The sequence below is a fragment of the Panthera onca genome, chromosome C1 (genome assembly GCF_046562875.1).
Source record: "Panthera onca isolate mPanOnc1 chromosome C1, mPanOnc1 haplotype 2, whole genome shotgun sequence".
NCBI lineage: Eukaryota > Metazoa > Chordata > Mammalia > Carnivora > Felidae > Panthera > Panthera onca.
The window spans coordinates 55,255,385-55,270,913 of record NC_138346.1 but is presented as its reverse complement, the minus strand read 5'-3'; the positions used below and the strand labels follow the sequence as shown (position 1 = coordinate 55,270,913).

Below are 15,529 nucleotides of genomic sequence, written 5' to 3'. Positions count from 1 at the left end.
TAATAATTTACAGGACCACTATGGGCTAGAAATTTGGTGTTAGGTCAAGGTCTTCCTGTGAAGTCCTCCTTCCTTTCCAGGTAGAAATAAGCTCATTGATGTAGAATGGCAAGCAAACATGATAGCTTTCTAAGAATAGCTAAAGACTTGTAAATCTAAAATTTGATCAAGTAAGTACTTTGCTTGAATCTCTTTCATGCTCCTCCTTAACTTCTTAGGGAAAAGCCCAAACTGTATAATGTTTCTGAGGCTTTTTGCAGTGCTGCCTTTCCTCTTGCCCCCAGCCCTTCAGAAGCTATTGTACCAGCCTTACTAATCATTTTTTCTACTTTTTTGAAAGCCTCTGCAGGTGCAAAGGTCCTCTGCTTGGAAAGCCCCACCCTGCTTTTCCTTATTCTGCCCACGCTTCAGGTTGAAGCTTTGACAGGGAACTTCCTCTAACCTGATTGTTCTGCATTTCTCTGACTGGATGCCCCAGCGGTGTGGTTTTGAGCACTTTTTTTTTTTTTTTAATGTTTATTTTTGAGAGAGAGAGAGACAGAGCATGAGTGGGGGGAGGGTCAGAGAGAGAGAGAGGGAGACACAGATTCTGAAACAGGCTCTAGGCTCTGCGTGGTCAGCATAGAGCCTGACACAGGGCTCGAACTCCAGAACGGCAAGATGATGACCTAGGCTGAAGTTGGATGCTTAACCAACTGAGCCACCCAGGTGCCCCTGGAGATAGATATATATATAATAATATATATATAATAATAATATAAATATTATATCCATCATCAATTAAGTTTAGGAAGCACTGTCTTGGAGAATCACAAACACATTTAGCTCATCAAAGACTCTGAGAAGTCCTGCATAAAAAAGTACAATTATCCATGTCCTAAGTTTATTTGGCTGTGAAACACTTTTTTTTCAAAACATCTACCAACATCCTGAGGAAGAGAGTTTGGGAAATATTGACCCAGAGATACCAAAAGGCATAAAATTAAGTTTTAAGCCTTCACGTTTTATAATCTTAGACTAAAAATTGATGGGCCAATCTATTTTTAAAAATTCTGTTTAGCAGACACTCTTTCCTCCTTTTACAAGGAAACTAAACTTTTTCTGTTTGAATTTTTCAAAGTTATATTTGGGGCAGAGTAAACAAATACAAATTACTTTCTCTTTTTTTGGAGCACCCTCATAAAACATTCTTGAATCAGTCTCCATAGAGACCGTCATTTGAATATGTTATTTTACCTGCTGTTTGTGATTTACCTCTCTCCTTACCTCTACATGGTTCCTCTATATAATCAGCTACTATTGAAAACAGGTAATAAGTTCACGTGGCTGCCCCATGTTGCCTGCCTAGGCTGCTGCTTCTGCTAAGGTATAAATAGAGGTCAGACCTTGCCTCTGGCGCAGGTGTTCTTGGCTAGATAAACCGGTGCTCCTCCCCTCTCCCCTCCCTCAGTGCCTGCCGTGACTGCGAGCTGCAACTACAGGAAGTATGAAATCTTTGCAGCATGAAGAGTTCTCCTGAGCATGGACTGTAGTACATGTGAGGATATTAGCATGTTGGGGCTGGGAATCATCCTCAGGAATCACCAGTAAGTTCTGCCTCTTATTTTAAGGTAAGAATAGGCATTTAAAATGGTTACCTGACATAGTGGATGCTGTTGGTGCTATCCAGGTCCCCCAGGGTACGTGTACCCCACTGGGTTTCTTGAGTGTTGGCTGTTTAGCTACCCTAGTCTGCAGAGACTGCCCTGGTCAACAGGTACCCCTCCTTACCTGGGAGATTATTTCCCTCCCCACCTTCCATCCCCCCAAACTCACAGCCTGTAGCTGCTGGCTGGTAAGGGGGTACAAAAGGTCAGCCCCCTTGTTCCAAGATGGAACCAACTGTGGTACAATTTATGTTCCCTTGTGGGATAGGGCTGATGTCCCCACTGAGAGTCTAGCTTAACCTTCTTCCTCTGTTCTGCTTCCCTCACTCCCTTTTTTCTGAGATGAGATCAACTGCTTCTGTAGGAATCCCTGTCTTGGGCTCGGTTTCTAGGGAATCTGACTTAAGACAGAATACTTGCTGAATAAATACCCCAATTTTGTTTTAGAGAATAAAAGTTGACAGTATATGTACTTCAGCTTTGGCCACTTGTATTGACATTTAGAAGGCAATTGTACTTACATTTAAGAGGTAATTCATTAGGTCAGTAATCCTCTTTATTGGTTTACAATTATGATTAATTGAAGTGGATAAATACAGATTTTTCTGGCACTAGGTATTTTATTAAGTATAGAATAATTGTTTAAAAAAGCATGGTAGGAGTGTACCATTGAACATGTGTTTTTTTAGTTTTGAGAACCTTTATTTTGTCTCAACTTGGAGTTGCAGTAGGGGATATGGATTCAGTTGCACAACATCATTTTCCCTGAAGTTATCGTCTTCTCTTGACTGCATTCCTTTGAGGGATAGGGTCTGTATTATTTTGCTCAGTTTTGCGTCGTTCCCTATGGTGTCTAGCACAAGATAGTGTGAATTGTAGATGTTTGGTATTTTTGATGGATTTAGTTGAATGAGTTCCCATAAAAATATTTTTCTTCATAAGTTTAAAAGATGTAAGCTGTTATTTTGGTTTTTTTTTTTTTAATGACTTTTGAGGATGAATTTATCCATGAGAATCAAATCTATGCTTTAAAAAATGTTGACTATGTCCAACACAATAATTCAAATATTTGCTTTAAGGAACCTATCGTCATGGGCCATTTTGAACCCTATCGTCATGGGCCACTTTGCCTGATCTGTGATCATTTCTGTGATTTGTTCAGTCATACTCCCCAACCCCAGGATTTCACACAAAACAACCAACCACACATTTTGAGGTGCAGATAGCTTGCTTTATTTTGTTGTTACTATTTCTCAAGGAGGTCCAACAATTGTAACTAATAATCGAATTTATACCTGCATGAAAGGAACTACATCAAATTGACATTCTGGGCAGTTAGTAATCTTGTAGTTGTTTTTAGTTTAACGACAGCTTTATTTTGTTGTTGTTGTTGTTGTTGTTTTTTTTTTTTTTTTTTTTTTTTTTGCTGTGGCTCATTGCTTAGTTGCCCCAGTTTCTCAGGTTTCAATGTAAATTTAGAGCTACCACACGAAGGCGTTGGCTGCACCCCAGAACCTCCAAGAGTTGACACTGCTCTGGCAAAGGAATACTTGAATAGCTTGGTGAAATGAAGGGATGGCCAGGCGATGTTACTTTTCCAAGCTATCCCCGCATTCTCTATGGTCAGAGACAGTGCAAAATGAGCGAACAAAGTGTTGGCCGTTACACTCTGCTCTGGTAATATCTAAGTCATAATTTTGAGTGTGACATCATCAGAAAATGTAAGACGTTCAAGTGTTGCTTACAGGAGGGTAAATGCAAACATCACCAATGCCTTACATTCCTGATTCAGTAGGTATTGGTGCACATGTCAGGTTACACACATGGCATCATCTTTTAGGTGGATAGGACATCTTCAGTGGGGAATTTCTCAACCCACTGAGGCATACTTAGACATCAACGTTATGTTGAGGCACAAAGATTGATTAAGTGTTGAGCAGGGTATTCGTTCCATAAGAAACTTTCTCCTGCCAACAGTTAGTTTCAAAAGTTACATTGTAAAATGTCATAAAATAAATGGTACAAAACTTTATAACCGTCAATCCGGCTATATACAGTATGTACATGTCACTAGAAAATGTATATTCTTAGGTCAACAATTATGAAAAGATTGAAATGTATAATTTCGAACTTTGACTCATTTAGGTTGATACACAACTACTTTTTCTTTTTTAATATTTACAGATCAGAAAGATTAGTCCATGTGAATCATGTGTGAAAGGTTAAGAATGAGTAGGAGTATGAGAGCACAGGCTCTCTTAAATAGATCGAATGTTTATATTCACAGTGGCAGAGTCAGATCCAAATTCATTCCCTAGACTAAGGGTATAAAGTCCACCATCTTGTTTCTGTACATCCATGATGATTAGAGTCGTCAGGTCATCCGTGTTTTCAATGTGGAATCTCCCGTGTTGTTCTTGATGTTGAATTTTTCTTCCACCACGGGACCATGTTATTTCCGGGATAGGCTCACCCGTAAAAGCACAGGCTACTGTTAAAACTTTGCCCTCATCAATGCTGATGTCAGAGGGAAGAGCTTCAATTTTAGGTGGAATTCCTTTATGGAACAACAACAAAAATGTTTTAGGAACTGAAAACACAATGATTTACTTTCTACTAAATTGTATGAACTAAAGGCTATACCGTGCTACTAGGCTTATCTACCTCTACCAGTAATTTCATTGCTCACCTCTTATGCCTGCTTTAAGCATTCTACTAGTTGAGCTTTCCAGTTGTGTCATACTAGATTTTCCCATAAAACTGCTGGAACTCATTTCTACAAAGGACTCTTGCATGGAGGACATGCTTTGGGCAGACATGCTTGCAAATTTCATTTCAGTCATGCTGCTAGCACTGCTGCTGCTGAAACTGCTGAAGGAGGCCTCCTGCTTAGAGGCAGACATTTGGACTGACTGAGATGAGAAGCTTCCTTGCAAGCTCGTGTCACCACTTGTCCTCAATACTACCTCTCTGGGAGGTTCTTCAACTAGAGCTGTGGAGCATAGCAGATACACAGTGAACATTGATGACATCCGGTTAATTGGTGACATCTGACATTGACTTGCAGAAATGGAAAACTTACACACACACACACACACACACACAGTAACGTAACCCAAACAATTTGCTGTGGAAGCATAAGCAAATACATACATTTGTCAAGAGCTAGCTCAATGTCTCCAAGAAACGTATCTTTTATATTTCTATCATTGTATTACATGCAGGTGCTAGAATAACTGGGAGAAAAATGATTAGTCATATAGAAAATAATATAGATTTTGTGCATTCTGGAAACAAATGTAACAGGGCACTTGGTAGCTTGGCTTTGAAAGTTAATTTATCCACATATCTGTTTAGCTGTCAAGAAACTTTGTAAGGATGAGGGGAGACCTGTGCCTCTCACTCACGGAATTTAATAAGGCTCATCGGAGTTGGTTGTGCTCGGAAGACAAAGGCAAAAAAACAAAAAATATATAAAGGCCTTAAGCAAGTAAAAAAAAAATGGGAAAGATCTACTTACGAAGGACCGTTAAGGAAGCAGTAGCTGAACACTGGCCATGGAAATTTTTGGCCTTAACTGTGTACTTTCCACTGTCGCTTACTGATGCATTTCGAATTTCAAGAGAATATACATTTCTGGAGCGACTTACACTGATATTTGAAGAAACAGAAATCTAAAATGTAAGGGGGAAAAAAAGAAATGTTTCTTTGAGCTCTTCAGGAATAGATGTGTCATTTTAAATTTTCTTCAATGACATATTCATAATTAAACTTACTGGCAAGTTGTTTTTAAACCATTCGATTTCAGGGGATGGCTCACCACTGATTTCACAAGAAAAGAGAACATTTTGTCCTTCATTAATATTTTGAGATCTGGGCTGTGAGATGAAGGCTGGAGCATCTGAGAGTTCTTTGCTCAGGGTCAAGTCATACTGACACTTGATGATCCCTTGGCTGGTTTTGCCAATGCAGGTGAGAATCCCTTCATCTTTGTGACCGGCCCGCTTGATGGTTAGGGTCTGATCACTGCCTGAGACACCGTATCTGTACTCTTCAGAGTTAGTGAGCTCTACTCCATTCAGTACCCATTTCACATCAGTGGCACCAGCAATGTTGGCTTTTAAGGTCACTTTCTGACCATCACTTATGCTCATCTGAGTAGAAAATGCTTTAATCTCGGCATGTGTTCTGATTTCTTCCGATGCCTGTGATGTTTTAGTGATTTCCTCATGGACAATGGATTTTTCCAGAGAGGTTGCTTCTGATTTCTTGACTTTTTCAGAAATCTGAACTTTTGAAGCTTCCTCCTTGATGGCTAACTTTTCCTGAGATTTCACTTCTGACATTTTCATTTCTTCAGAAATGAGGGCTTTTTGGGAAATTTCCTCTTGGACAACCGCCTTCTTTTGTGATAAAACTTCAGAGGTCTTTTGCGTAGATACTTTCTGTGCCTCAGTGTCTTTTACAGCTAAAAAAGAAACCTCTGTTAGGTGTTAGGCGAACTTAATTGAAAAGAGGTCCCACCCTTTACTCTTTTGTAGTTCTGCAAGTGAATAAATAATATACACACAAAAAAAGTTGTCATGCATGATTTTTGAGATCAGTGTAATGATTCTTTAAACTAAATTGAAGATGGTTCTTATGACTTAAGGGAAAAGTCTCAAAAGAATAGTCAAATTATTTAGGATAGGTGTGGATTTAGGAAATTTTGATTAATAAAAAAATTGAATTATGTTTTAGAAGATTGAAGGAAAGCAACCTAATTTTTTTTTTTAATTTTTATTTAGTTTTGAGAGGGAGACAGAGACAGTGTGAGCAGGGGAGGGGCAGAGACAGAGGGAGACACAGAATCTGAAGCAGGCTTCAGGCTCCGAGCAGTCAGCACAGAGCCCCATGTGGGGCTCGAACTCACGAACCATGAAATCATGACCTGAGCCGAAGTCGGATGCTTAACCGTTAACTGAGCCACCCAGGTGCCCTTGAAAGCAACTTAATTTTAACTGGGAAAAGTAATATAGCTCTTTTACAAACTGCACCGCTTTGGAAAATTAGCAAGAGTGAAAGTTTATGGAAGCAGTACCATTTTGTATATTCACCTGACTTTATTCCTAAATATTCTTGGGAGCAGTGGCTGCCTCTTTGGAATCTTAAGTAATACCACATATAATTAGGTACCTGATATGTGCTTTTTATGCTACTATTAGGCTTTCTTTAAATATGTGTATTTGCATACAAATGGTATTCTGGAATTTGGAAAACAGTTTTACTGGGTACCTCAGTCAGTTAACTGTCCAACTCTTGATTTTGACTCAGGTCATGATCACAGTAAGTGAGAAGAAGCCCCACATCTGGCTCTTCCCTGACAGAGTACGGTCTGTTTGGGATTCTCTCTCTCCCTCTCTGCCCCTCCCCTGCTCATGCTCTCACTTTCTCGCTTTCAAAATAAATAAATAAACATTAAACCTTAAAAAATGAAAACAGTTTTACTTTAATATTTGTGTGTGTGTGTGTGTATGTGTATGTAAGGGAGAATGTTTAGAAAGTTTCCTTAATATCGTTTTTCTGAAAAATATTGGTACGAACAAAAGCCAACCTACCTTTTATAGTTAATTTACAGCTAGAGGACACAGATCCAGCTGAATTTGTTATGGTGCAAGTATAAAGCCCGCTGTCAGAAGTATCAGTCTTATGAACTTCTAAGAAGAAAACTCCTTTGTCTTCAGAGAGTTTATATTTACTTCCTTGTGTAAGAGCCTGTAGAATGCAAGTTATTTGAGTGTTAAAAAGTGAGTTAAGTTTAAACATTTTTGGGGAGATGGAGATGAGGGAAGAAGTTAGATTTTTAGGAGATACCATCAGGAGATAATTAAGAAATGGTTACCTTTCCATCCTTTGTCCAGATGACTGTCGGCCATGGTTCTCCAGTAGCTTTAACTGAAAATTTAGCAATGCTGTCTGAAGAAGCAGTTGTATCCTGCAGCCCAGTAACAATTACTGGTTTGGAGGAAATTGGTTCAGGAGCTTTTGCTTCCGTTTTCTTGGTTTCTGTAGACTCAGCAGTTTTCTGAACTGCTTTCTTAGTTTCTGATGTGCTTGACACCTGCTCATGGATACTCTTAAAGGCTTGTCCTGTAAACTGGAAGTTAGTTTTGGAAGTTCCACCTTCACTAGATATCTCGCAAATGTATTCTCCACAATCCGATTCCGTGAGGTTATGGATCTTGAGCTCATAGGTACCATCTGCTGAATAATGAAACTGGAAATGCCCATTTTCCTTCAGTTTCTTGCCATCTTTATACCAGGTGATCTCTTTTGCACATAATGCACTACTTTCGACTGCACAGGTCAGCTTTGCAATATCTTTAGAAGCTTCAGCCTTCAGGGACTGAGTTATCTTGGGTGGGACGGAGACTCGGAGCTGCTGAGCTTTCTCTGTCGGTGTGGGTTTTGTCTCTGTGGGTGATACGGATTTTGGGTGAGAAGTAACTGGTTCTGGGGATTTCACTCGTTTTGGAGCCTTACTGGTTTCTGGAGATTTCACTCGAGGCTCTGGGGATTTGACTCTCGGTGGTGATGTCACAGCCTTTTCAGTAGCCCTGGCCTTTTGAACAGTCAGAGTAAACTGTGCTTCTTGCTTCCCTTCACTGTTTTCTACCACCACGCTGTAGTTGCCCTCATCAGAAGCCTGGACTGAAGAGATCTCGAAGGTCGATTTGTACTTTGTGGTGGTCACTTGGTGGCGGGCAGAGGTACTTATCACTTGTCCTCCACGCAGCCAGATCACAGTGGGCACCGGCTCACCATCTGTGTCGCAAGAAAACCTTGCGGACTCGCCTTCATACACGGTTATGGACCTTGGCTTTGTTAGAATTCTTGCGGCCAGAGTCGTCTTGATCTTTCTGTGTGTGGATTTTTCTTCCAGCGACTTTTCTTCTACTGCAGCGCTTTTCATTTCTGCAGATGCGTGGTGTTCATATGCTAAGAGACTTTCCCTTGTCTCTGTCATCTGTGACTTCACTTCCCTGACCGAAGAAGAAGCTTCCATCTCAGATGTTTTCTTAAATGATGAAACCGCATACTCCTCTGTTCTTGTTAGCTCAGGGAAGACAGACCGGGGGACCTCTTCGTCTCTGCGTCGGGAAGCATAGGTGGTGTAATCCCCGCCTGTTACATCCAAGGTCGCGTAGTCTGAAGCCTCACCTTTGTAGTTGGTGCACACAGCACGGTATGTTCCACTGTCCTCGGTGTGACAGTCCAGAATTTCCAGGGTCAGGACCCCGCTCATGTTGGTGTAACGAATCTTACTGCTTTCTTGGAGTTCAACGCCATTATGGTACCATTTAACCTCGGCAGTTGGCTTAGACTGAACGTTTAAGATAAAACGTGTATTTTGGCCATATGGTACCCTGTGGGAGCGCATTCTCAGTGTGATTCGAGGCGCATGGTCCAGTGTAAAAGGCTGCTGACTCAATACTTCATACATCCTTTCTGATGTCTTCTGAGTCTTTAAAGCAGCTTTCATGGACTCGTACCTGGAAAAGATATCAAATCTTGCAGACCTCTCAAATCTTGAGAGTGATCTCTCACTGGACACAGGGCTGGGGGAACGTGGGCGAGTTCTCTCTGGAGTAGGAGACCTTCTTTCTGTGTCCTCTTCATATTCCTCCTCTGGTTGTCGACGTGGCCGGATCAGCTCGGACACTGGCCTCATTAATTCAATGTAGGTTGGAGACAGGGAACGCCGCCGCCTCAGTAGTCTAGACACAGATGAGGAGGACTCTCTTTGAGCATGTTTTGAGATTTCGTATTCTTCCTCAATTTCTGTTATTTCTGTCACTTCTCTCTGTCGCCTGGATTTCTTTCTAGACTTTTCCTCCTTTGACATGTGTTCAAGCTCACTTTTGTATTCCGACAGTCGCTGGGTGGTAGTAACTGGGCGAAGCAACTCTTCATCTTCTTTCTCGGCCATGATCCTTTGCCGTTGTTTCGGCTGTCTGTAGGAGGCCCGGGCGTGCCGTTCCCGCAGTTCTGCATAACTTGTGCTAGTCTCCTCCTTCATGGGGATGTGATAGGTTGAATATCTGAAGTCTTTTTTTGTTTCCTCTACCTTGACATGAGCTTGTGGTGAAGAGTAACGCAGGCTAGAAAGCTCAAAACGTGGAGGGCTTCGGCTTGGTGGTGAGGCTGAGAAGCCTAATTCAAGCTCTTCTTCAAGACGCAGCCTCTCTTCCTCTGTCCTTTTCATTGCCAAGTAGTCATCAATGGGCAGGAGAAGTTCTTCATCCGACATGTCTCCAAGAGAACGTCTTCTAGGTCTGTAATAAAAGTCATAATCAGGAGAAGGTGTGCGGCGGCGGGCTGGTCTCACCATTTCAAGATCATCTTGGGACAGTTTGGGAATACGCCATCTAGGTCTGTATTGATCTGTAATGCGTGGAAGAGGCATCACATAGAACTGTTCCCATCTGGAAAGGCGGATGCGCTTGGGTCTTTTCTGTACAACTCTGTCAATTTTCCCAGGCATTTCATATTGATCACGTATCTTTTTGTACCATTTCATGTCAGACATAGGCACAAATTGCTTAATGCGTTGGTCTTCTTCTATTAGAGTCTGTTTGTATTTGCGTGGCTCTGGTACTTCATAAGGCATACGGAGTTTTCGCTCTTCCTTCTTTTCTTCTGTCTCAAGTCGGAATTCCCCTTTTACGGTCTTGGTGCTTACAGCTGGTTTGTAAAGGATGGCAGCTTCTCTCAGAGCCTCTTGGGCCACGTGGGTCAGTGGCACCGTTTCAGTGCCAGAAAGAATTTCAGCCATTCTTAGTGTCTTGTCAATTTGCTTTTGTACGTGTCGTTCACGCTCCTCCTTACTCTTGAATTCTTGTTTGACATACCTTAGGCGTTCCACTTGTAGGTGAGCCTGGCAGCTGGTAGATCCAGCTGTGTTTGTGGCTGTGACCCTATAATAACCTGTGTCTTCAGGCAAAGTGTCCCTGATGTGCAAAGCATAATAATCCAAGCCTTCATGGAGAATTTCAATGTTAGGCCCAAGGGACAGTGGCTGACCATCTTTCTCCCATTTTAATGTTGGTGGGGGGATGCCAGACACTCTGATCTCAAAGCAGACACTTTGGCCTTCTTGGCACTCTGCGTTTGCCAGCAGCCGTTTGAACATGGGTCTTAAGGTTGTATCTGTTGGCGGTGGGTGTGGGGTTACAGTCAGCTTTGCCTTACAGCTGTCCTCACCATATTTGTTCCTTGCCACAACAGTATATTCAGCATCATCATCCATAGTTACACTGCTGATTGTTAACTGGTAAAGACCCTTGTCAGACTCAAAGGTGTACTTTGCATCATCATCACCTGGTTTGATTTTCTGACCTGACTTATACCATGTTACACGAGGCTCGGGGTGGACAGTTATAGTTACTCCAAACCGGACATTTTCACCCACATAAGCTGTCTTGTTATAGAGAGGCAAGGTAAATTCTGGTGGCCTTTCCAGAAGTCTCATTGTGTCAGTTCTGCGCTTAATTTTCTTCATGGTTCTACGGCAGTAATAGTCATAAGTTTCTCTCACACCTTTAACAAATAGCTCTGCATAAGAACTGTCTTCACCGTAGTCATTGACTACTTTGCATCTGTAGGTACCATCGTCAAATCTGGTAATGTCTTTGATGTACATGGTGGCTACTCCATCTGCATAGGTGATTTCATATTTCTCACTGTTCTCCAGCTGTCTGACTCCAAAGTACCAAGTCACTTGGGTAGACTGATCATAGTTTTCAATTTTGCATACGTATTTGGCATATCCTCCTTCTTCGCCAACTGCATGCATTATCTGTCCAGAAACAGGGCCAATTTCAATGGATGCTACTTTAACTTTAGCGACACTGACTCCCCTCTGCGATCGAATTGCACCGCCGCAAGAGATTCGGGCTGCTGACACAACCATGTTGAGGTCTTTCTTGATCAGAGTGTGGTAGTAACGCCGGTGTTTTAATGTCCTGATGACTTTAGTACTGACTCTTTCTATCTTCTGCTTCAGCCATGGATGCTGGAGTGCCTCAGATGCTGTCATGCGAGATTTTCTCTCTTTCACTAACAGCCGGTCAACAAAATCCATGGCTTCGAGGCTAATCTCTTTGAATGCTTCTTCATCAAAAGTATATTCGGCATTCATGATGTTCTCAATTATCTGTTGGTTAGTTTCTGCCAGGAATGGATTAATACCACTTAACAGCACATATACCAGCGTGCCAAGTGACCACATGTCTGTGGCAGTGCTGACAACATCATGCTGGTGGACTTCAGGTGCATAGTATTCTGGGGCAGTGAACAGAAGCCTGAAGTTGTCCCCTGGCTTCAGCTGACGGGCTTGACCAAATTCTATGATTTTAATGACGGAGCTCCTTCTTGTTTGGTAAATGATATTTTCTGGTCTAATGTCAAAGTGTCCAATATTATGACTATGTAAGAACTCAAGTGCTTCACAGACCTGGCGAACATAACTTACGATCTCTCTTTCGTTAAGTTCAAAAGCGCTTGTGTTAATGCGTTCAAATATGTCAAGTCCTGATATGAACTCAAAGATCATAACTAATTCTTCCATGCTCTCAAATGATTCGTGGAGGTATAAGATGTTTCTGTGTCTAGCAATGTTTAGAATGGAAATTTCCTTCTTTACCAAAACCTGGTCAGTCCCTTTGACTTTAACAAATTTGGCCATGTAGGTCTTCTTTGAGGATGTTTCAACACAACGGTGGACAATTCCAAATTGACCACGCCCAAGATCTTCAGCAATCATATATTTCTCATAGAGTTCCTTAGTTGAAGAGTGAGATGCTTTAGTCATGGAAACTTCCCTGGTTTCGTCTACCTCTTCATCATAGTTCATAGCTCTGGTCTTGTCTTCTTTGGTTATGGTTGGCTCTGAAGGCTCAGAAGGCTTACTCAGGCCAAATTTGTTTTCAGCTATCACACGGAACTGGTAGCTTGTTTTTCCAAATAAGTTGACCACGGTGTAACGTGTTTCTCGGGCCTGTCCTACACGGATCCATCTTTCTGCAGTAGTGGCACATTTTTCGACAATGTAGTTGGTGATTTTGCTGCCACCATCAGAAGCCGGCTCAGTCCATGTTAAGTTGACAGAATCTCGTGAGACATCACTAACTTTGACTCCTCTGGGTGGGTCAGGAACATCTGCCACATCCAGTTCAACAGTCTTCTGATCAATTCCAAATCTGTTTTTAGCACAGACCACATAGAAACCAGCATCTTTTCTCTCTACTCCATTGGGGAAAACAAGTGATGTGAAAGATCTTGTGACAATAACTTGGTAGTGTCCATTATTGTCGATCAGATCTTGTCCTTTCTGCCAGGTGATCACAGGATCTGGTTTGCCACTGAAAGGGATCTTGATGCTGACCACCTCACCTCGGAGAGCGTGAACCGCTCCCATGCCTTCAAGCGTTTTAGGCAAGTGTATCTTAGCTGGAACTGTATCAGAATAAAAGAAGAAAGAATATAATTTAGCAATACCCAACACTATTTAAGTGCAACAACCACCCCCACGAACCCTAATTAATATGTCATCTAGCACCAAACTGATGTTTATAGATTTGTAGTATTTACCTTCCACTTCCAAGGAAGCCGTGCCAGACACAGATCCCCCTTGGTTGGTAGCTCTGACTTGATAAACTGTGGCATCATCATCTGTGACACTTGCAATGATGAGCTGGTGGTAACCACCCTTAAACTCTTGGATCCTGTACTTTAATCCATCTGCAATGATTTCTTTGCCTTGTCTGTACCATTTCACAATAGGTTTTGGGTGACCAGTCACTTTGCAGACCAGGGTAGCATTGCTCTGATATCTGACATTTAGATTTCTCAGTTCCTCTTTAAAGTGTGGCGCCTGAATTGGGACATCAGATTTAGGAATGGCAGGTTCTGATATTTCACTCCATTCACTTTCCCCACCTAGGTTTTCACATTTCACACGGAACTCATATTCAAGACCTTCAATAAGGTTTTGCACTGAAAAGACAGTTTCTCGAATTTCTTCTGTTGTCACAGCAATCCATTTATTCTGCTTCTTCTCACGTTTCTCAAGGTAGTAATTTCTAATCTTTGCACCTCCATCACTGGCAGGTGGCTTCCAAGCCACAACACAAGAATCTTTTGTGAGAGCAGTAATAGTTGGTTTGCCAGGAGCACTTGGCTTTTCTGTTTCAAAGAAACAAAAAGGATTTTAGTCATGAGGTGAAACAAGCTGCTCTATTAAAAGCTTAGTTTTCAAAAATAAAATTTTATGAACTCCAAAGTTCTAAGAATAGCTATTCCAGAAAAACGAAATGGGTTACTTTATACTAAGAAACTTATCAAAACACAAAGTTCCTTTTTAAAGAAGAAGATGGGGTTCGTTTTTGCCCTTAAAGATGTGCAAAAATTCAATTTAAATGGGATAAAAGGTGCTTGTACTTTGCCTAAGTCTTGACTGTTTTCTTTCAAAAGTTATATCTATTAACAAGAGTTTTACGTAAAGATGGAATTTTGCCATATGAAGATTGTAGAGGTTGTACTCACCAAAAGGACTCTTAATGATCACAACTGAGGCAACCTCTAGAGGGTCACTGATGCCATAAGTGTTCTGAGCCGAAACTCGGAAGTAATAGCCAGCGTTTTCTGTGAGGTTTACAATTCTACAGGTTGTCACTGAGATGGCTGAAGACACCAATTGCCATTCAGCCCCTTCCCTGGCCTCACATTTCTCCACCACATAGTTGGTGATCCAGGAGCCTCCATCATCTGCAGGCGGTTTCCAGCTGATCACTGCAGAGTTCTTCAATAGAGCTTCTATCACAATTGGTCCTGTAGGTTTGTCGGGTTTATCTGTTGGGAGAAAACACAATTGTAGTGTTTTGTTTTGTTTTTTGGTTTTTTTTGTAGTGTGTCTCCTGAGATCTATTTTTTCTTCAAAAATTAAAAAAAAAAAAAAAAACTAAACTAAAACGAAATACCTTGTATTTCTACATCAAGGATGGCATCAACTGTTCCAAAAACATTGCTGAGCTGAACTTTATATTTCCCAGCATGAGTCTTACGTTGGACATTCTTCATGACAAGATGAGTATAGTGCTCAGTGTTTTCAATAGTAATGTTTTCTGAGTTTTGCAAAAGTTTCTGGCCATAGAACCAAGTGATGGCAGGTACCGGACGACCAATGTACATAACGTGAAGTCGAAGCGTCGAACCCACAGCACCATAATACTTCTCTTTCAGTGGGTAACCAGGATGGAACTGCGGTGTTGCTTGTAGGAGAAGCTTACTACTGGTTTCTACCTCTCCAACCTCATTTGTAGCTATGCAGGTATAAACACCTTCATCTTCTTGTTCCTCTGTCATTACTGTTAAAGTATGTGTGCGTCCGTCTGAAGACATTTTGTACTTCCGGCTTTGTACCAGCTCCTTACCAAACCGGTACCATTTAATATCAGGAAGAGGCCTTCCAACAATCTGGCATGAGAGTTGAGCAGCTTCGCCCAACGTGGTGGTAACATCCTTCATTTCTTTGCGCACTCCTGGAGCCTCTCCAGCTGAAGGATATGAAAGATAATATTAATGTATTAATATTACTACCAAATCTGTAATCCTCTGTCCTTGTATATCAGGAATGAATTTATCCTTTTGACTAACACTTTATTAGATAGCATGGTTTATATATGAGTCTAATTCTTAAAAATTTCATAGTGCTTTTCCTGGGGTCCTATGGAAAACAGGGATTCAGTGAGCACACCATTACATTATTATGTAGAGTGACTTTTCCCTTTACATTGGGAGACATCAACAATGTATAGGAGTGGGATGCCTGGGTGGCTCAGTCA

General features: G+C 41.4%; 1 protein-coding gene across 1 annotated transcript in view; it reads right to left on the bottom strand.

Annotated features, from left to right (window-relative positions):
- Nucleotides 1–2,855: 2,855 nt before the first annotated feature.
- TTN (titin) overlaps nt 2,856–15,529 on the bottom strand; it is a 276,115-nt gene continuing 263,441 nt past the window's right edge. Inside the window, exons 313-321 of the mRNA XM_078451133.2 lie at nt 14,666–15,241; nt 14,232–14,537; nt 13,278–13,871; nt 7,528–13,142; nt 7,244–7,400; nt 5,423–6,114; nt 5,167–5,320; nt 4,336–4,638; nt 2,856–4,203 (exon numbers count right to left, since the gene is read on the bottom strand). Coding sequence (XP_078307259.2) covers nt 3,905–4,203; nt 4,336–4,638; nt 5,167–5,320; nt 5,423–6,114; nt 7,244–7,400; nt 7,528–13,142; nt 13,278–13,871; nt 14,232–14,537; nt 14,666–15,241 — 8,696 coding nt within the window. The 3' untranslated portion in view covers nt 2,856–3,904. The remainder of the gene's footprint in view (nt 4,204–4,335; nt 4,639–5,166; nt 5,321–5,422; nt 6,115–7,243; nt 7,401–7,527; nt 13,143–13,277; nt 13,872–14,231; nt 14,538–14,665; nt 15,242–15,529) is intronic.